This window comes from Leuciscus leuciscus (genome assembly GCF_965113295.1).
Source record: "Leuciscus leuciscus genome assembly, chromosome: 1".
NCBI lineage: Eukaryota > Metazoa > Chordata > Actinopteri > Cypriniformes > Leuciscidae > Leuciscus > Leuciscus leuciscus.
Window position 1 is genome coordinate 74,392,309 of NC_138725.1, and position 21,939 is coordinate 74,414,247.

At 39.2% G+C, this 21,939-nt stretch overlaps 2 protein-coding genes across 2 annotated transcripts; one reads left to right on the forward strand and one right to left on the reverse strand.

Annotated features, from left to right (window-relative positions):
- Positions 1-337: 337 nt before the first annotated feature.
- Positions 338-12,337, reverse strand: mfsd13al (major facilitator superfamily domain containing 13a-like). Its single transcript, XM_082186077.1, has 6 exons — positions 11,939-12,337; positions 8,647-9,366; positions 7,402-7,556; positions 5,438-5,521; positions 5,039-5,182; positions 338-1,217 (listed from the first exon to the last, which is right to left on the reverse strand). Exons 1-6 carry the CDS (start codon positions 12,095-12,097, stop codon positions 1,076-1,078), a joined length of 1,404 nt encoding a protein of 467 aa, XP_082042203.1. The 5' UTR covers positions 12,098-12,337; the 3' UTR covers positions 338-1,075.
- Positions 12,338-12,422: 85 nt separating this feature from the next.
- Positions 12,423-21,908, forward strand: cdr2a (cerebellar degeneration-related protein 2a). Its single transcript, XM_082186198.1, has 5 exons — positions 12,423-12,698; positions 13,847-13,959; positions 16,630-16,778; positions 16,853-17,020; positions 18,833-21,908. The coding sequence occupies exons 1-5, from the start codon at positions 12,617-12,619 to the stop codon at positions 19,653-19,655; spliced, it is 1,335 nt and encodes a 444-aa protein (XP_082042324.1). The 5' UTR covers positions 12,423-12,616; the 3' UTR covers positions 19,656-21,908.
- The last annotated feature ends 31 nt before the right edge of the window (positions 21,909-21,939 follow it).

Here is a 21,939-nt window from a genome sequence, read left to right on the forward strand (position 1 = left end):
TAAAATATAATGAATATACACGTTTAAAAGTTACATATTTTAAATAGGCTAAGCTAAGACAGTAATGTGAGAATGAACGGTGATCTATCTCTGTCAAAGTCACATTTCACCATTAATATCATCACGTTATTTTTATATTATGACTATTAAGTAAATATTTTAGCCCAAATTCTCAGTACCGTAATGCTTCTTAAAGTTATGTACTTGAATTCAAGTCATCATTCTCCATGTTGATGTCCATTAAGTGTAATAACACAGTAATTATTATCTTACCCCAATTCATTTTTATATTTTAATTGCATTATTTGTTCCATAATGTACTAATCAAATTCACATAATTATGACATATCACAGTGTTTGATCATAAGGTCAAGTTTATTGACATAAAAAAAATTAACAAGTAACGACCACAAAAATGAGACCACCAAATAATAAATACATTCAAAACCAAAAGTTTTCTGAGTGAATCAACTGGAAAGGCACCGATAGGCATTCATTATCAAATTCATTTTAAAATGATATAAAACACAGAGAATGCTCATGTACTGGTTTCGGGATAAAATAATAAATTATATATTGAATAAGTTGATTTGGTCTTTTATGATCATAAATCACTCCAGCAGCTCAGAATAATATGTCACATATTAATAACATATTGCACGACCCTCTGTCTCTGAATTACTTGAGAAACCTTTCTGACGCTAAAATATATGAATTCACTTTTGTCTGTGATGTCTCTTGTGTCACTCTTCACACATAATCAAATCATGTCTGCTTAAAACAACATTTTTACATACATTATTTGGCGAGAAATAAGCAGAAAAATGTATAGGCAGTCGGTCATTATTGCATAGTGAGATCCACTTTACGTCATATTACATTACAGTTTGCTACATTTCAGATAATTTATCAGATTTTGTTTGCATTTGTGTGACGTAATCTGTGCATATCCCTCAAACAATAAACACACAGCCTGAGAAACAACACCTCTAAAGAAACAGACTGTAATAAGAGACCCCAGACTCCTGATTCATCTACAAATCAATGAGAACATAAATCACTCCATGAGCCGAGTTCAGCCATCGATGTACTTGGCGTCGAGTGTGTGGCTGTCCCGTATGGAGAAGGGTCTCCAGGCCAGCACTTGCAGGCCCGTGACACACAGCGGCACCACACACACCAGGTAAAACATCATGCTGTGCAGGGACTGGAGAGCACTGGGAGGAGGAGAAGGACAGAGAGCAATGAGAAATGAATGCAGTGCAGCTTTCCACCACTAGAGGAGGACAGACCATTAGCGGCAGGGCACTCGAGTCTGAATCACATACTTATAGAGGCTTGTTTCAGTCACAGAATAAAAAATAAATTAAAAAGTAGTCATTAATACAAGTAATTGCAACTTTTTATCTCACAGTTCTGACTTTTTTTTCTCATAATTGCGATAAAAGGTCAGAAATCAGAAAAAGTCAGAATTGCGTGATATAATGTCAGAATTGCGTGATATGTCGCAAATGTGTGTTATAAAGTCAGAATTGCGTGATATAAAGTTGCAATTGCGAGTTATAAAGTCCAATTTCCTCAGAATTGCATGTTTATATCTCGCATTTCTGACTTTTTAACACACAATTGGGAGATACAGTCAGAATTGCATGATATCAAGTCACAATAAACGTAAAGATATAAACTCGCAATTATCTTGTAAAATGTTTTATTCTGTGGCGGAAACAAGCTTCCATACACACTTCCCTACTATATAGTAGGCTAGATGAAAAACAGTATGTCACAAAATAAGTCTGTCTGAATTCACAGTACTCATAAAAGAGCCGGTAAAAAGTACCCGGATGATCCGCTGAGATTCTGAAGTGTGTATTATGTGATTATTTTTATTTTTTTCTTTACTATCCCATAAGTGCCACAGTAGAGGATTTGTGAATGACAGTGAAGCGACGAAACTGATGCTGGTAGATCACATGACAATGACAACATGGTGGATGTAGTAAATCTAATCCAGATGTACTACATCCACCATGTTGTCATTATCATGTGATCTACCAGCATCAGTTTCACACTACACACATTCATACTATATAGAACATACTTTATTAGCGGTCGTGAAGTAATTACTTATTCAACATAAACACCTACTCAAGAGAATATTGCTGCGTCTCAATTCGCCTACTTGTACTACGCCCTAAAAGTATGTATTCTTTTTGTGAAGATAAAATCCTCCACATTTCATTTCATTTCATTTCCTAGCGTATCGGAGAGAAATGCAGATGTTGATCTGAAGCCGCTTTCATGCGGAGACTCTCCTCATATTCATGCATAATAATGATGCATTTAAAAGTTAATGGCCAAACGGATCTTTGTAAAAGTCCACATTGTTATTGCAGATGAAATATAACATGGATAACATTAAATAAATATATTTTTTATCAGGTTAAACTTTGATTAATCACTCAAACCTTTATCTAAGCCTCTCACTGTCGGTCACGCGTATCCTCCATGTTTTGTAGTTTTTTAACACTTTCTACTCGTGTTTGTAGTTCCTCCTCGATAAGCGCAATGGGTTGTGGGTAATATTAGCTGTTATAGTGAGCCCGGATCCACACTTCAAAAATCCACCAGAAATAGATCATCCGGGGACTTCTGGCATACTCTTTTCAACATAACTATGCTTTGAGACGCACTTATTCTAATCTCACACAGACTAACTTAGTGTGTTACATTCAGGGTTGCCAGGTTTGTGGTTTTCCCGCAGAATTGGGCCACTTTCAGGCCCTGTTTACAGCTGGTATTGAGATGTGTTTCGGTGGATCGGATCACAAGTAGACGAGGGAGATGCATTCCCGTTCACACCTGGTGTTTTACACAATTTACATACGAACACGAGCGGAGACGACGGAAAAACACACAGAGATCAGCAGCTTTAGTTTCTGCTCTGACTGACACAAGACCAGCCGAACGCTGCGAGTGTCGGGATTCACCGGAAACAGGACCCAAGCGCAGGGAATGCAGATTTATTAACAATAAAAGGAACAATGACAGTCCAACAACTGGACTCAAACACACACAGACACACAACACAACAGGGGAGACACAAGAAAGAACAAAACCACTCAAACATTACATAAGAACAAGGCGGGACAAAGACTCGAGTTATGTGACTGAAAAACGAAACCTATGCGTCTAAGGAAAGAAAACTAAACAAAACTCTAAAGTAAAGTAAAATAAGTCCACGACAGGAGAAAGCTAGGGAACATGAAGCACAATAGACATGAAGCACAATATAAAGTAGAGCACAGGAGGACCAGACGAGCGCAACGAGAGAAAGAGGACTAGACGAGGACTAAATGAAAGGGTAATGGCAACATAAATAAAGACAAATCCCAAAACAAACATGGAAACACTGAACAAACACACAACGGACAAAGCTGCCGGGGCGAAGCCCAGTGTGTGTTAAATCAGGGCCCGTATTTATCAAGCTTCTCAAAGTGCCATTTTAGTCTTAAGTGCTGAGAGCTAACCCTACTTTCAAACTTAAGAATAAAAGCAAGTTATCAAATTTCTCAAAGCTAAGAATCACTCTTACTCCCACAGTTATTTAAGACAGCGGGAGAGGTTAGGAGATGCCATTGAAGAGACAGAGACGAGTGAATCTTTCAGGAGAGGAAGAATGTTTTTGACGATGAGCTATTAGGACAGTGCAGGAATCATCTTTATCAGTGCTGGTTAATGTTGGGCTGAACTTGCCTTTTATAACATCTTTCCGCTGTTCGACTAATTCAGCAAAAGTAGCTCTTCTTCCTCTCGCCAGTTCGTTTTGTTTTTTGGATGATTATATCACAAAATCTAGGCTATATATGGTCAGTTTTTTTCAAATTTGTAATTAAGACATGGTGGAAAACGTTCATTTCCAATCATCTTTCATCATAATGTGGGATTTAAACTATCGACTATCAATTAAACTATCGGCTAAAAATCCCATATCATCATGTGTTCTCTTGAAAATTATTTATCATAAAAAAAATAAAAATGTTTTTTCAAGAGAACACATTATGATATACACATTGGAAATGATAGATAAACACGTTTTCCACCATGTCTTAATAACAAATTTTAACCCGGTTGTGCTGTTAACTGACCCATATATATATAGTCTAGATCTTTATGATTTGTCCAAACGATACAATGTTGTGTTGAATGTAAACTCCTCTTAGGAATTTATCTGAGAATATCCCGTTTGCGGCACAGCAGAGTGTCGTGGATCATCACTAAGACTGACACTTAAGATTTAGTCCTACACTTCACTTCACAATTACCAATGAGATGCTTGATAACTAACCTTTAAACGCAGCTTTGAGTCAAGAATTTATTTTACTCTTCAGTCCATTCTCAGCAGTGTTCTTGAGAGTAATTCTCAGAGGCTTGATAAATACAGGCCCAGGAATGGAGAGAACTTTGTGCTTAGTGTGTTTTTACTCCTCAAACCAAACTTAGGTCTTTAGCCGATAGTTGAAACCCCGTCTGGCCAGAGCTCTTCTCATAATGTTCCTCATTAGTCCAGTAGACGGTGTTTTGTGGCTGTTTGAACACATGAGCGTTTACACTACGAAAGCAATCCGATTAAATGTGTTTTCGACTCCCTCTGGAAGTGTTCGAAAGTGGCCAAGCTCAAAATGTTTTAGATCCTGTTTACTCCTGTATTTAGTGTCGTCCACTTCGACTCAGATCGACTAAAACGCTTCTTAATACCAGGTGTGAACAGGGCCTGTCAGCACAAATCATAACAGTGACCGTTTACTGACAAGCCTTAAAGGAGTCACGCCTCAAGTCGCGTAACAGTGACTGTAAAACATGTATTTGATGTATGGGGTGGCATATATTGAGTCTTGATATTTGGATAGGGTCACTGGGCTAGTTTTGTTACACATTCCTGGCAACCCGGGTTATGTTGCTTTATGTTCTGAAATAAATATTCCAGGACATGGTTTTGCTTTGACAGACTGTATTGGAATATCTGACAGGTAAACCTTACCTTGGATCCACGGCCTTGGAAACCTCATGCATGTCCGCATAGCCATACTGGTTCAGGATAGACACGGCCATCATCGGGGCCAGAGACTGAGCCGGCTTCGTGAACAGAGCGTTGGTCCCGAAGACCATAGACGAGAGAGGAGAGCTGGAGACATTCAGAGGAAAAAAAAACATCATTACGACATTACAATTACATTGGACGAACCTTATGCATTTGCTTGGGTGTTTTAGCACACATGCTAATTTTCAACACCTTTAAATGACAGGAATTATGAATTAGACTCATCTTTGATAGCTAATAGTACTATATTTAAATAAAAAAATGAGTATATGACTACTTGAGAAGCAAGAGTTTGATTGAAAGCCAGTTAGTTTATGATGTGTGAGAACGCTTGAATACCTGCGCTTGTGTTTCTGCAGGTCCGAGTCGATGATGTCGGCCAGAGGCAGATTGAAGAGACTGAAGGACGCCTGAACCAGGACCCTGATTCAACATCACACATCCACACACAGGCTTATTATTCACTTTCTTTCCTCTAGTCAAGTCAAGTCACATTTATTTATACAGCGCTTTTTACAATACAAATTCAGTTTCAAAGCAGCTTTACAGAGATAACAGGAAAATAATGCAACAAAGTTTGTTTCTAGAAGAAAACAGCGTCACAGTCCAGCTTAAGTAAGTTCAGGGATGGTTTGTTTTTGTTGTAAAAAAGTTATTAATTTAGTTCAGTTCAGTTCTCATATAATGGTGTCAATGCAGGCAGATCAATATTATTGTTGAATATTACATTAAATGTTCAATTTAATGTCCGCAACTAAGCAAGCCAAAGGCAAAAAAAGGAGAAAAAAGGTGTAAAAGGCGACAGAATTACACTTTTATCACCATTTCATACACACTGAACTCAGATTTTTAATTTTTTTAATAATAATAAGGTAAACAATTCAGGGGAATTTGATTCATGATTTGATTCCCCTTTAAGTAAAAAAAAAAACAGCATTAGGTGAATCTCATCATATTATCACTTAAAAATGTTCATTGACGTCTGCATTACATTTCCACACATTCAGTTGTTTTAGTTACAATGGTAAAAATGACTGTTTACCACTATGCATTGTTATATTGGACAGTGTTGGGTGTGTTACTTTAACAAAAGTCATTAATTACTAGCTATTAAATATGCATTCAACAGTGCGATTAGATATCTGTACTAATTACTCTCTCTATAAAGTATTGTATTACTAATTACTTTCTAAATCCCACATTAACCTCGACCAGTTGAACAATACAAGGACAGACATGAAACTGCAGAAAATTATTTTAATCTTTTTACATGAACATTTTAAATCTAATTGCTTACAGTGGCTGTTTGGTGGAAAATATGTATTTTCTGATGGGAAAAAGGTCACCCTTTTTAAACAAGCTATTACTGAGATGCGTTAGGCTGTATGCTGAATAATGTTGGCCAGCTCGATTCAGAAACACATGCAGTAAAAGTCCAGTTGGTATGTACGCTTTACACACTAATGAGCAGAAAACACATAATCTGGCCTACAGTACATGTGTAAAACCTTTATTCACCGGCAAATACTGTAATACCCACGGTTCAAAAGTTTGGGCTCAGCAAGACTTTAACTTAAAAAGGAATTAATACTTTAATATGGCAAGGGTACATAAATGATCAAAAGTGACATTAAAAGCTTTTACATAAGATTTCTATAATAAATACTGTTGTTTTGAACTTTTACCTTCATCAAATAATCCTGAAAATACTTTCAATTTTCTACATAGATAATAATACTGTTACTAGTTTCTCAGAATGATTTCTGAAGGATCACGTGACACTGAAGACTGGAGTAATGATGCTGAAAATTCAGCTTTGTTCACAGGAATAAATTACAGTCTACTATATATTCACATAGAAAACAGTATTTTGAATAAATTGTAATAATGTTTCACAATATTACTGTTTTTACTGTATTTTTGATCAAATAAATGCAGCCTTGGTGAGTAAAAAAAAAAAAAAAAAAAAGTTGCTGCCTTAAATTTTTAAGTACAACCAACTTGGATGTTTGTCATTTCAACTTAAATTACATTAAACTGACTTAAAAAATGTGTTGAATCTTGTATAACTTGTTGAAAATTGCTTAACTTATCTTGACTAGTTAAAGCAATGTAAATAGCATATGTTGTCATAACTTATTGATCATGAATTTTTTACAGTGCAGCATCAAACTATTGAACGGTAGCGTAAATCTCTAAACGTACAAACTTCCCCAGTGAACGCTCTCTTGTAGGAAGCACATATCTCGTGGTTTCTTTGCATGTTTATTCCTATATCCCAGAACAGCCGTGTAATTACTCACATGCTGGAAGTGAGGAACAATGCGAGGAAATAGTAGCTGTCCGGACCCAGCAGTAACATGATGACGGCCGCTCCGGCCTCCACGTAGAAGCTGATCAGGATCAGTCTGTAGTAGCCCAGCTTAAGGAGAAGATTCTGGCTGCACAACACCAACACCTGTAGAGCAAAACATGCAGAGAGGTTTATTTACGGGGCGTTTCAGTGCTGTGTCCCGGTTCTGCTCATAAGTTTGCACACCCCTTGCAGGAAATGCATTAAAACTTGGATGATGAGGGTACGTTGTACTCATTTTGTGTTGTTCAGGGAAACATCATGTAGTTTCTAAAGGGCAGAAGTATATATATATATATACATATGCTGCGAGGAGACGTGGTTCTGATGTCTGAACTGTGATGGGAAACATCTCGACTGTGATAAGAAAAAACAGGTGTGCTTAAGCATTCGGTCCTTTTTAGAGTCTCATCTTCCTGTTTTTGGTTCGTTACATTAAGTTAAGGACAGAATCTCAAGCACACCTATTTTTTCTCATCATAGTCATGATGTTGCCCATCACAGTTCGGTACAGGATCAGAACCGCGTCTCCTCACAGCAGATCTTCGTCTGTGTGTGTGTGTGACGGAGGGATTTCTGATGTTGTTTTGACTCCTTTACACATTTTATAAGCTCTTCACGAGTTCTCAGCTGGACAAAATATCATCATATGTAGCTACGCACATACAATGAGGTCATTTAGCCCAAAACACAGCATTGTTTTGGTAAATGCCGTCTCAAAATAGGGAATATGTCATTAAAAAAAGGCGATCAATCAGGTTGTGAACGAATCCCTATCGCTATAGGTTTGGTCTCTTTTGGTTCGGTGATAAAAATGCCAATCTGAACGCTAAGCGGGTCAGGACTGAATGAAGGTCCGGACCAAACGAACCAAGCAAACCGAACTACAGTACAAGTGTGAACACACCCTTAAAGTGATGAGACATGGGGCAACTTTTTGAGCAATGTTGCTGGGCAATGAAAATGAGGCAAACTGAAAATGGGGAATACATTTCTATCTGGATACTTTAGATCGGTCGTGGGCCCCGTGTCTCATCTGGTTGACGGCAACATTGTTCAAAAAGTTGACCCGTGTATCATCACCTTTAGTGATGATGATGAGAACCATAAAGACGTTTCTATCCTTGAAACAGGGGGGGGGGGTTATTCAAATCCAAGTATGAAGGACAATAAGCAGTAGCAGTTGATGACGCACCTGAGGACAGATGAATCCCGCTCCATACATGACACTCTTGGCAATCGGCGGCAGGACGTCCTGAGGAATGAGATGCTCTGCAAAAATCAGGGTGAAGTTACTGTAAAAAGCCAGCAAGAACACCTGGAAAAAGTTCATGATCACAAACAGCTGGAAGTCTCTATTGGTGAGGATCTGCCAGGTCATGGACAGCACAGAAGACACAGAGAGCGAAGGAGAACTGTCCTTTTTCTCAGGGGTTTTATAGTCGAACCGACTCTCGCTGTGGAAACCTGTGTAGAGCATGCAAGCGCAGGCCAACACGGCCACAAACACGCTAAAGCCCTGGAAGACAGCGAAGTTCTCCATGTTCTCGGACACGAGGCCACTGAACAGCACACTAGACGAGCCCAGCAGAGACGCCACCTGGCTGTATTTGATCAGCCTCAGCCGGTTCTGATGGTGTCCCGAGATCTCTGCGAAGAGAGCGCACTGGGCCAACAGCACGAACGTGAGCAGGCCGTCAAACGCACACAGGGTCACGGTGAGGTGTACGCCGCTCAGCCAGTCGTGCTCCTCGTACGTCCTCCAGGGGAACCAGGCCAGCAGAAACGACAGGGCGTACAGAGGCGCCCCGTATAAGATGGAGAGTCTGCGGCGTGAGCAGCACTGCAAGCCGGAGTTGTCCTGAAGATATCCAAACACCGGGTCGTTCAGCGCATTCCAGATCATATACACAACCTGTGCAGACACAACTGTTAGGGATGCACCGATATGAACATTTTGGCCGATACCGATAACCGATAATTCTTTATATTTGAAAGACGATAACCGATAAATTGGCCGATAAAGGGTCATTGAGCGCATTCCAGATCATATACACAACCTGTGCAGAGACACAACTGTTAGGGATGCACCGATATGAACATTTTGGCTGATACGATAACCGATAAATCTTTATATTTCAAGTTTCAAGTTTACTTTATTTATATAGCACATTTAAAACAGCCACAGACTGACCAAAGTGCTTCACATCAAAAGAGCAGCATTATAAAATAATTAAAACAAACAGACAGATAAAAAAAAAAAAAAGATCTTAAGATCGGTTATCGATATTTGAAAGTCGATAACCGATATATTGGCCGATAAAGGGTCGTTGAGCGCATTCCAGATCATATACACAACCTGTGCAGAGACACAACTGTACTGCTCCAGATAGTGCTTCAAAAAAATTAAAAGTTGTGTTGCTTTACTGTACAGTCAAACATAAATTTATTTAGACACCTTCATCATTTCTCACATTATCACAGTTTATTCACTATATTTTAGAAAATGGTAATACAATATGACTAGAACTCAGAGTTATCAGATCAGTTGATATTTCACTGGTTTTGTCCGTCCTTCTGTTAGACTGTCTCACAGATGAATTATGTTGAATATCTGTCAGCTGTTAAATTTAACTACACAATTAGATAAAACCAGTTTAGATCAACCGATTACCAAGCAATGCTTCATTTTGTTCAGTCTGTGTGTAAAAAGGTCGCATTAGCAATTAAAGAAAAAACACTTCAGCAAAACATGATCAGGTCAAAGTGTCGGAATAATTGTTTGTTGGCCCCACAATTTTATACATTTTACTAGTAGTCACTGTATGAAGCATTTTTGGGTATAATATGTCACAGTTTTTTACTTTATTTTGCTCTCCTCACTTACATAAATGAACTAGCCTATAGTGTTCTGCATCCACTAGTAGAAAAATATCCAAAAATATATCTGGTGTCTAAATAAGTTCAAGTTCAACTTCAAGTTCAAGTGTTACTCTTTGGCGTAAATCGATGTGTACGGCCGTCTGCCGGAAGCTAGTTATTTTAGTCGATAGTATGGATATTTTTCTTACACAAACGCATCACTTCACTTCAGAAGGCCTTTATTAACCCCCGGAGAGCCATGTGGAGCACTTTTATCATGAATAGATGCGCTTTAATGTACTTCCAAAGACAAACAGCCATTCATTCCCATTATAAAGCTTGGAAGACCCAGGACTTTTTTTTTTAATATAACTCTGATTGTATTCATCTGAAAGAAGAATGTCATATAAATCAAGGGCTAATTTTCATTTTTGGGTGAACTATTCCTTTAAGTTCCAGAGAAGGTAAAAAACTGAACGTTTGTGCTGACGGTCAGTTTCAAACCACCGAAACTAACTCAAAAACACTCTGATTTTAGCCGGTTAGTTAGCCTAAAGAACATTTTCCTTCCTTGATTTGGCTTGAAGCACATCAGGGCGTTCAGGTGTTTACAGTGGCTGGTTAGGCTGGTCTATTTTGATGGTTTTCGAGAGGTTTAGTGTTGTAAAGTGGCGAGGCTGAAAGACCAGCTAAACATTAGCTAGGCCACCTAAACCAGCAAATCTGGTTTAACTAGTTTAAGTTTGTAAGCTTTGAAAATATTTACTTTACTCTTTACTTATCCAATACAGTACATGTTTCATAATAACTACAGAAAGTATTGCTGATGGATACGCATGCCTATAAGATGACCAAAAAAATTTACAAAAAAATTAACAATGTAATTTATTGAAGTATTGGCTGTACCTTAACAGATTATATATTTTAACTTAAAATATTTGGAAGAATCAAGGTGATTGCCTATATATGAAGATATAAACTATTCCAAAAGTTTTGAGTTTTTTCACACTGGAAAAATAATTGGATCAGTGTTTTCATCCTTATTCCCACAAAATGAGCAAGAACTGTCAACATCTATATATTTTGCCACAGTATCATTCACAGGATATATTTGATGTAAGATCTTAAAATTAACTTCTTTAGTCTTATTGGAAATGCAGTACCTATATGAGGTAACAGCCAGGCTTCCTTCCAGTATATAAATTCAATCAGAGTAATAAACCAAGAAACATATTTTTTATTCTTAAGAATGTGTTGAATATGATTATTATTACATTTCTTGTTAAATATACTTATTCCATCTTAGATCAAATCAGGTTTGCAGGTGTACATTTTTATTTATTTTTGCAGGTGTAAATAATGTAGACATCAAATAGACGTCTCCGTGACGTTCGTGTGCTATCAGGCTTCTGATTGGCTAAAAAGTTCTGGCAGCTCCTCCAACGACACTCGCTCTTTATTTAGTGCTTGCCGGTGTTTTTAATGTTTCAATTGTTAACACATAACTGTATTACAATATATATATATATATACATATATAGTTTACAGCAAGGTCAATATACCCGAAAGCATAAACTCTATAGCAGTTCAAATGAACATGCATGTTAAAACTTGTGAAGACTCACCTGTGACTGGTGGAAAGCTGTCTCTGATATTTTGTACCTGTTCAAGAACAGCTTTACGTAGTAGAAACTAAACATGCTGTTCATCATGGCAGAACCGAGCGTTGTCATAGAGTAAGCCAAAGCAGCGGGATTAGGAGCAAAGTGTCTCATGATTCTCATAACACGGATGTTTGACGTGCTGGAATTGTTTGTCCACAAATGCAATGCAACTACTTGACACTATTATAAAACTCATGCAGTCGTAGCTTATTAGTTAATTTCTCCAAACCCTACCAAGGGAATGTTGACAGAAAAAATAAAACGATTTAGTTGAAACACTTATGTTTTGAATGTATCCATTCACAACTGAGCTCATTTTAAAAACTGGTACACAAAACACTTCCTGGTATTCCAAAGTAGGCGTGGCCTACACGCACATCAGACCCCGCCCCCGTCCTCTGATTGGCCAGCGTGAAGATCCGTTCTTGTTGTTATCCTCGCGTCTTCTCTTCACTCCAGTTGAAGTCTGACTCTGCCACGTTGCTGTAAACACCGGTTCACACCGCTAGGGATTGAAAGCCTTGAAAGCCCGGCTCACCGGCGGCTATCCATCAGACAAAGGGCGCTGATGCCTTAAAATAAACAGGAGAAGTAACTAAACGTGTGCTTCCAGTCGGTGAAGCTTTGTTTGCAGTCGAGATGCTCACGGACGTGATAGTAGAGGAGGACTTTGATCGCAATGATGATGATATGTGGTACAGCAGGAAGGATCTGGAGCATGGTAAGACTCACTCACCAATAATGCTTATATATCATGTTAGAAAGATGGTAGATGTCTGTGCTTTTCATAAAAAGCCATGCAATTACAAATATTGCCATTCATTTATACAGCCTGATTGTAACACATTAGAAATACATGCATAAGGGCTTCAACTGGGATGTGATTTGACTTTCTCGAAGGTCAGGTTATATTTCATCTTATAAATCTTGAGTGAAATGAGTGATAAATGTGTTCGTGTTAGTGATGATAGGGCAGTGTTTAAGCTGTCTATCTGAAGGTCACGCCCATATAAACCCTTTAAATGCGCACTCCTGACGTCATCAGCCGACGAGGATACATCCGAGACGTTTTATACTTCAAGATGTTTGGTTTTTAGTGTATTCATCATGTCACAGTGTATTGAATATTATTTGGTGAAGCTAAAAGCCGTGAGGAGGAAACCATTGTTTTTAATGGCTTTAAATGTCCAAAAATACAGTTTCAAGTGTAAAATAAGCAGTAAAATGTGTCTTTTGTGTACTATACACCATTTTGGGCTCCTTAAAAAAGTACACTATTTTTTTCTTAGTGTAAAATAACATTTAGAAAAAAAACAAAAAACAAAACATTTTCCAGCATAAAGAACCTTTTGTGCATTGAAAAGGTTCCATGGAATGTGAAAGGTTCTTTGTGGAATCATCAATAAAGAACCTTTATTTTTAAGAGTGATGGTGTTTCGTCTGCATGTTTGTTTCCTAATAAATGCATAAAAAATGTGAAATTCCTTGAAAATCTGGCTGCGATTTCATGTGCATTATGCTTTTATTATCATTTAGATGTATATTTTCTTATTTCACTCTTAATAATTGGATTAAATGTTTTACTGTTACTTTTTGAATGCTTTTGTCCAGAGCGACTTTCATATTTAAGGGACACGTTTTAGTAGCGTATGTTCCTGGGAATCATGTGCATTGCATCATGCACTACTCGTCAAACTACTAATTTGAGGACTGCTATTGTGAATCATCCCTAAAAAGTGATGCTTTTGTGGAAAGACTTGTTGTTGATCTGTACAGCTCTGTTTGGGCGTCTGGTTGTTCATTCCTACCGCTGGGTTTGGCAGGATAACACCCACTACATCTATTCTCCTCTGTCTGTGTTTGGGACAGATCTCCATTTGGCCGCCGAGCTGGGCAAGACTTTGCTGGACAGGAACCATGAGCTGGAGCAGGGCCTTCAGCAGATGTACTCCACCAATCACGAGCAGCTGCAGGAGATCGAGGTGACGCTTCTCACACAACACACCACTTCTGCTCCCATATGGCACAGATTGTGTATGGATAGTGCGCTGTAGATTTGAAATGTCCTCTGTGTTGTGCCTGCATTGTGACCTTATGAATAATTATGCATACAGTTTTTATGTTCTCATATTAATTGAGAGACTACATGGAGTATTTGTCACCTAGTCGGGTTGTTGAAATGAACTAGTGAAGGTGATTTAGGGTATGTTTACAACACAACGATGTACTGAAAATGGATACGTTTTCCCTTTACGTTTTTTCACGTGCAGACAAAGTTAGCGATGTCACTTTGTAAAGAAACACTACACATCTATAGACTGAACATGTAATACGCATGTTGCACTTTGAATCCCGTTTTCACAAGTTTGCATTTTCAGGCCCCCAAAACGCCGTTGTTGTGTAAATGAACGGCCAAAACGCACAAAATAATTTCCGTTGTTGAAGTCCCCCTGTGGTGAAAATCAAGCTTTTAACGTTGTTTATATGTCTATGTGGTGTTTTTAATATGCTTTAAGACAAATCATGTGTAAATTCATAAGTCGACACCATTGCTGAGTATTTTCTCCTTAAAACTGCAGTGAACCAAAGACTCACAGTAAACTCATAAACACAATTTGAAATCACTGGTGTTTCTGACGTCACAAACTACCTTGTAACCAATCAGATCAACGTGTGATCGTAAACGAGTGGATCTCTGAGCTGCTGTGAGTGAGTGGAGGCGGGGCTCATTTGCATATTCATAGAACATTTTAAGCTATTTTAAGGCATGAAGAATTATTTTCTAGGAAAAAAAGCGCTTAAATATGTAATGTTGGTGATCAAAGATGAGTTTTAAGGGATAAAATGATTGACTACAGGGGGACTTTAATAAAAACGATGTTGTGTAAATGGCCCCTAAAATGGTGGAAAACTTGGTGGCCAGTTACTTGAGCTAAGAACACAATTATTGACATAAATCTTTTACCTAAAATCTTGAAACAGGCACATTGGACACTGTCTTTCATTCAATAAAAAGGCATACATTTGTTTGGTAACACTGTCTCTGTACTCGTATGAACTCAGCTAGTCTTTCACTTTATGGAAATGCGTAAACGGCGGGAGATTTCCTGTTTGATCCTCTTTCCTCCTCCTCACGCTGAGGACATCGTGCAGCAGGACTACTGCTATTTCTGACACCGTATCTGGGCCTGGCATGTCCCCAATCGTGAGATTTGTGGTGTTATTTGGCTAATGGCCTGGTATGGCAATACGGTCTTATGCAATTGGTTTTCTAGTGTGTGGAATGGCGTACTATTCTTTTTTTATTATTATTTGTAGTGTATATAGAGCATGTATGGTATGCTCAGAATACCATGACCATCTTGTTTGCACATAATTTGCAGTATATACACTTGACTGAACCTTCTATGGTTTCCATTGTTACAAATAAACCCAAAATAATTACAAACAGCATCATCTCATCAATCGACCATTTCGATTATTTGATCAGACTACCAAATTCAGAAGTGCTAAATGCACTTAATTGCATTTATTTCCGAGATGATAACTGGACATGATAACTTTCACATGCCAAGTGATGAAGACAAAAATGTAGCATGTGAATGTTTTAAATGTTTATTGTTGCATAATGCACTGGATACTTTGATGTACTACTTAAACAGTATGTGGTATGATATACCTCATCAGCATGAGTGTCTAACAGAAAGTTTGGCTTTAATGGAAAGTAGCTGCTGATTGGTTAATGTTCACTTGATCTTGACTTTATAACTTACTTTATAACTGTCATATCTCTCTAGCCAAATATTGACTTCTCAAAAACAATGCTGTGGGAAGTTGTTAATTGCAACATGAAGTTACTCTTCCGTCTCATGTTGTGAAACATTTACGAAAGTGCATTTGGTTGTGAAATGTCACTGTAACTTGTGGGTTTTGTTGCAGTTTTGTGCCAGTGGTTCAGCAAGAGATGCTTTAGAGCATCTTTAGCTTTGGCTTACTATAAAATTATGAAGCCTATTGTATATTTTCAGGGGTGATGGTAATGTCCAAGATGGGAGCCCAAATGTAAAAATGTAGTGCATTCCTGTGCCAGTAAGCAGCAGTAAACATATTTGGTCAACAATTCTCTGTATGTTAGGCTGGAAAATGTCTAAAAACTGAAGCTTTTGATATTGATTGCAGAAAATATTGGAATAGAGTCAGGGGGGAAAGCAAACTTCTAAGGGGGCATCAAGATAACAACTTAAAATGAATTAAAAGAACACAAAACAAGCATTAAAATAAGCTAAAACCACAAAAAAATCCAGAAATTTCTCATTTTAATTTACCCTCTCTTGTTTCTTTTGAAGAACCAATCATCTGGAATCATGTAATGCAATCATTTATTGTTATTTTAATCATTATTTTATTTAGAGAAACCAGGGGGCGCTATTAAAAAATATTAGTGTTTCTGCTCTCATGAGACGAGAGCATGAGACTAGTCTATGGGAAACTTTATAGCCAAATAAAAAGTTGCTAAATTGTATATTATCAGCTATATAATTGTGAATATTCAAAACATCTCCCAGCTCTAGACAGTGTCTATTGTGTAAGTGCATATTGATCTGACTGATGAGCAAATGTTTGAAGGCTTGTGTCTGTATTGCCTCTTGCAGTACCTGACCAAGCAGGTGGATCTCCTGAGGCAGATGAACGACCAGCACGCCAAAGTTTACGAGCAGCTGGACTTGGCGGCACGAGACCTGGAGAAAAGCAACCAGAGGCTGGTGCTGGAGAACCGTACTTCCCAACACCGGATCGAGAGGTGAGGACGAGTCCGAGTCCAGGTCTCCCTGAGATGTGGCCTCTCTTAACGTGACTATTGCTCTTTATCCGCAGCCTAACCGAGACCATAGATGGGTTGCAGACTCACATGGAGGGCCTTCAGAAGCAGGTGGACGAACTGAAGATGTCCCAGTCCAAGCGAGATCTCGCAGGTGTGCGCCGCAGCCTTGGTGCCCAAAGCATTTCATGTCTGAAAGAAATCTATGATCTGCAGCAAGACAAGTGAGTCTGGGGCCAAATGACGCCAAACAAACCCTTATCATTCTCATCAACATCACGAAAACAGCCATGCATTCATGTCTCAACATGTCAGTGGGAAGTCCTCTTTGGGTGTATTGTTATTAAAGATATTGCATGTATAGTAGATATTTTTTTTATTTTTTTTATATGTTAGCTTTTAGTTGATTATGGTGAGAAATACTCCTCAAATTATTTAAGTGTGTTCATTCATGGTACAAGATGTCAAGTGGGGTTTTGCCCGGCTTTAACATAAACTTAAGGCTAATTAAAGGACAAGCCCAGTCCAAACATCTTGTAATTTGTGTTCTTCAAACCACTTTAATGGAGACTTTAACATTGTAATTCTACTAGAGCCGCTGGACCCTTGTAGGACTAATTGAAGCAGACGTTTCTCTGTGATGTCCAGCTCGTGGATGACCTCTCTGATATGTCTGCTACACGGCCCACCTGTAGCGTTAGTACGTGCTGAATGGGCATCTTAAGGGCCTCGAAAACCAGACATCATAATCTGACCCGGCCCTTCTACCATAATCCAGTAATCCCTGATCTAATCCAACTCAGCAGGGGAGGCTAATATGGACCTAGAGGAAAACGGTGTGCAACAGGCCCAGTGATGCAATTAGCAACAGGTTCCTTTTTGGATGCAAAACATAATTAAAATAAAACGGAAAACAAAATAATGTATTAGGCCCCTATTATGTTTTTGTCTGATATTATCTTTAATGTAGTGTAATAGTGTTATAGCCGTTTTTGAATGTAAAAGTTCTGCAAAGTTTAAAAGATTAAGGTGCAGGAGTAATGGAGTTATTTTTTCCCAAAAGAAAGTGTTGATTCTGAACTGCTCAAACGAGTCGTTAGTAGTTTCTCACTTTCTGGACAAACCTACATAGGCTTGTAACAAATTTGCATAATGCCAGCATATGGTCTTCAATGGCTGCCTGCAAACAAAGACCCTCAAACACTGTAGTTGTAGCTGAGACTGGAAGAGTTTGGTTTGTGTTTACGACAGCGTTTTCAGCGCTGCAAATCCACTTTGCAACTCTTCCAAATGATGAGCGCTGGAATTGATACGGCAAGTCAGACACCAGTATTCTGTTGCACAACAGAGTAGACCTATCACAACAGAGTAGACCAATCATAACAGACTGGGCCATCTGACTAATCAGAACAGAGTAAACCAATCACAACAGACTGGGCCATCTGACCAATCAGAGCAGAGTAGACTAATCACAACAGAGTAGACCAATCAGAGCAGAGAAGATCAATCACAACAGACTGGGCCATCTGACCAATCAGAGCAGAGTAGACCAATCAGAGCAGAGAAGACCAATCACAACAGACTGGGCCATCTGACCAATCAGAGCAGAGTAGACTAATCACAACAGAGTAGACCAATCAGAGCAGAGTAGACCAATCAGAGCAGAGTAGACCAATCAGAGCAGAGAAGACCAATCACAACAGACTGGGCCATCTGACCAATCAGAGCAGAGTAGACTAATCACAACAGAGTAGACCAATCAGAGCAGAGTAGACCAATCACAACAGACTGGGTCATCTGACCAATCAGAGCAGAGTAGTCCAATCACAACAGACTGGGCCATCTGACCAATCAGAGCAGAGTAGATGTATAATGAATTGTATGAGAAATGCCAACAATGTATATTATGACTAAATTAATTCGTTTTTTTGACGTTGGATGCATGTAAACTAATTGTAGGAGACCTACAAAAAACGACTCATGAAGAAATGGTTGATGTTGAAAAGCAGGGGACTCAAGATCCTGTTGTCTTCTAGGTGCTTGAGCTCCGAGAGCCTGCATGAGGAGAAGTCCTGGCCTGCGCTGGACGACAGACGCGTGGAGGCGGAGTTGGAAGAGAGCTCCACCCTTCAGCACACCCTCCACAACCTCAAGTTGCAGCTGGCGGCGGAGCGGGCCCGACGGGTGGAGGCGGAGCGAGAGGCGGAGCTGACGGTGCAGGAGAACAGCGCGCTGGAGGAGCGCCTGAGTGTGCTGGAGGGAGCGCGCCGTCGGCAGGCCGAGCTGGAGGCCGAGGTGGAGGAGCTGCGGCAGCTCTGGCGCTCAGAGTCGACCAGCGCGAGGCTGACGGACACTCTCCTCCCCGATAACGTGTTCTTCGGCGTGGACGATAGGTCGAGGGTGGAGCTGGAGGAGGAAGACGGGTCGGAGCTTCCTCAGGGGAGGCGTCGCTGCAGCAGTGAGAGCTTCGTCCGAGGCGCTCGAGCCGAGGATATCCGGCGCGGACACGAGCGCACGTGCATCCGCCGGGCCCAGGCGGTGAAGCAGCGCGGGATCTCCCTGCTCAACGAGGTGGACGCACAGTACAGCGCGCTTCAGGTGAAGTACGAGGAGCTGCTCCGCCGCTGCCAGCAGGGGGCCGACAGCCTGAGCCACAAGGCCGTGCAGACGCCCACGGCACACGCGCCACAGCGCCGCAAGAGTCAGGCTAGCACCGCGACCGAGACCAGGGACGAGCTCCATCAGCCTGAATACAAGGCCCTCTTTAAAGAGATCTTCACCTGCATTCAGAAAACCAAAGAGGACCTGAGTGAGAACAGGCCCGGGCAGAGCTGGCGGTATTATACATCTTCAGTGTAGTGATCTTGCACTTCCAGACAGATTTACTAGTCTATGTGTGTGTCGATTGCACTTTAACACCTGTGCCTATACACAATATACTACACCAAACCGTCCACAACCTGCAATGGCAGAACGCAGGCTTTTTGTGTACTGTCATCTCAAAGTCTTATTCTCGTGATTTGAGACCTGTGGACCTCTGCGATACAGCCATACCGAGTTGAATCTGTGCTTTGGGTTTGCCAGCACCTCTTGAATTTGTAGAAGTCTGTGTAAGACTTAAAGACTAAAACTTCTGACGTTCAGAGGCTAGACTAAATTATTATTACTATCCACTAACACTGATAATAACGAACTAACTTAATGCAAATGACATGCATGTTAGGGTGAACCTCACAAAACGAGAATGAGACGTTTCACTCCAGACTCTAAATTTAATACATTTTATTGTAAATTGAAATATGGCCCAGATTTCGTGAGATTCACCTGATAAACTTTAAAACCTTTAAAAAAAAATAAGGAATTCAGTAGGACAATATGTAGCCATATATTTCGAGTGTCTAGAAATTTCACAAGCAATATTCTTTATTTTCTCTCTCTCTTTTCTTTAAGAAAATGCGGCATGTGATTTCAGTGACGTTACTGTAATGATTTCTTGAGCAATACCGTTTGCTGCTTTTATAAAACGTCCGGTTTAAGAGTTTACCTCAATGGTTTTGATGTGCTACGCAAAATAGTTAAGAGTTCGCTCACGTATATGTAAACAATATGCTTGAAATTCTCACATGAATTTGTGTGTATAGTTTGTTTAGCGCAAATCGTAGTTCAATGTTTTGGCAATGTCTCGCTCGAGTTCCGGCACTTTGTTTTGACGTTCATTTAAACACCACTGTGAAACTATGCACTTTAGACAGGCCTACGGTCAGTTTTGTTTTAGTTCTATTTTTATTTAAATGTTTTCATTGGTTACTCTAGTTCAGAGATTTTATTTATTTTTTTTGATTGGTATTCGTTCTGTTTTTCGATTTGATCTCGCCTGTGGGTTTTAGGTCAACGTTTGAATGTGTTACCGATGTCTTGATGGAGATACTGAATGAGGGTCTTTAGTTTCGACGACTGAAGGCTTTTGAACCGATGCTTTGACGGAGTTACCTAAACGTTACACCAGCACAAAGTAGGACGTTTTTATGATGCAAGTAGTTTTCTGGTAAGTGTGGTTTAACAGTTGGTCTAACAATACCTAATTATTACCGGCTTATGTGTTTAATAACTGTTGTATTTCAAAACGCAAACCATGTGCTACTTAATACTTAATCAGGATCAACCATGTTTATGTTGTAACATTCTGAAGCTGTTGAATGCCTTGAGTTGTTGGAGATGACAGTATTAGCAGGCTTTGACTTTTTTGGATCAATGTATTGCGTAGATGTCTAGGACAGACAGATAGAGAAAAAGAAAGATACGTCTTCATTAGCAGGCAGGGAAAACCAATGTTCATTGATGAGCTGGTCCTGACGAAGAAAAATATTTGAATATTGTCACGAGGGAGACAAACATATATTGTGGTGTTTTGCATTTCTCATCTCATCGCTTCATTTCAGTGTTTAGGAAAATGGTGCTACTGTATTGCAGCTACAAAAGTCTCTCGCTTTCAAAACGACAGCCAAACTTTTGCAGAATTATATGCTTGTTGTTCAGCGTTGTGTTAGAAGTCTACAGTGCTCATGATCAGAGGTTAATGTGCAGCAGAAATATAATTACTTTGACTTTAGGGTCAAAGGGTTCCCAGGGTTCCTGGAAATGTAAAAAAAATAGTGCAATGAACTGATTTAGTCTTAAACGCAGACCAACAATCTTGTCTGTAAATCATTTGCTAACATTTACTTGCAGATAAAACAATCAATTTGTGATAACCACATGATGAAAATTGTTTATATTTGTTGAGAGAATGTACGAAATTGAATCTGTTACCTATTCTCCGTCCTGATGATTGTTTCAGCATTAAATGCATACATCTGGAATCGGAGTTCATTGTTTTAAGTAAAAGGCTTTCGTTTTTTACATTTATTTATTACTGTTATCGACTGCAGATTATACAATTTGACATGCTTGAAGAAATGCACAATCTGATTATTACTGGTGCTGAATATGCAATAGACTAGACCAATGCCTTTTGAATATCTGTGATCGTGTATGTATAATATGGCATGACTAACATTTTACTTGGGTTGCAAACTATCCAGTAGCCTAAATAAAACTTTATGAATGAACCAATTATGGATGTTCTGGTTTTATTTAATCATGA

Coding starts and splice junctions, on each gene's coding strand:
- mfsd13al (XM_082186077.1), bottom strand. CDS start 12,097: ATGAGAATCATGAGACACTTTGCTCCTAATCCCGCTGCTTTGGCTTAC. Junction 5,183..5,437: donor CTGCAGAAACACAAGCGCAG/GTATTCAAGCGT, acceptor GAATGTCTCCAG/CTCTCCTCTCTCGTCTATGG. Junction 1,218..5,038: donor TCCAAGGCCGTGGATCCAAG/GTAAGGTTTACC, acceptor TCCTCCTCCCAG/TGCTCTCCAGTCCCTGCACA.
- cdr2a (XM_082186198.1), top strand. CDS start 12,617: ATGCTCACGGACGTGATAGTAGAGGAGGACTTTGATCGCAATGATGAT. Junction 16,779..16,852: donor TCCCAACACCGGATCGAGAG/GTGAGGACGAGT, acceptor CTTTATCCGCAG/CCTAACCGAGACCATAGATG. Junction 17,021..18,832: donor TATGATCTGCAGCAAGACAA/GTGAGTCTGGGG, acceptor GTTGTCTTCTAG/GTGCTTGAGCTCCGAGAGCC.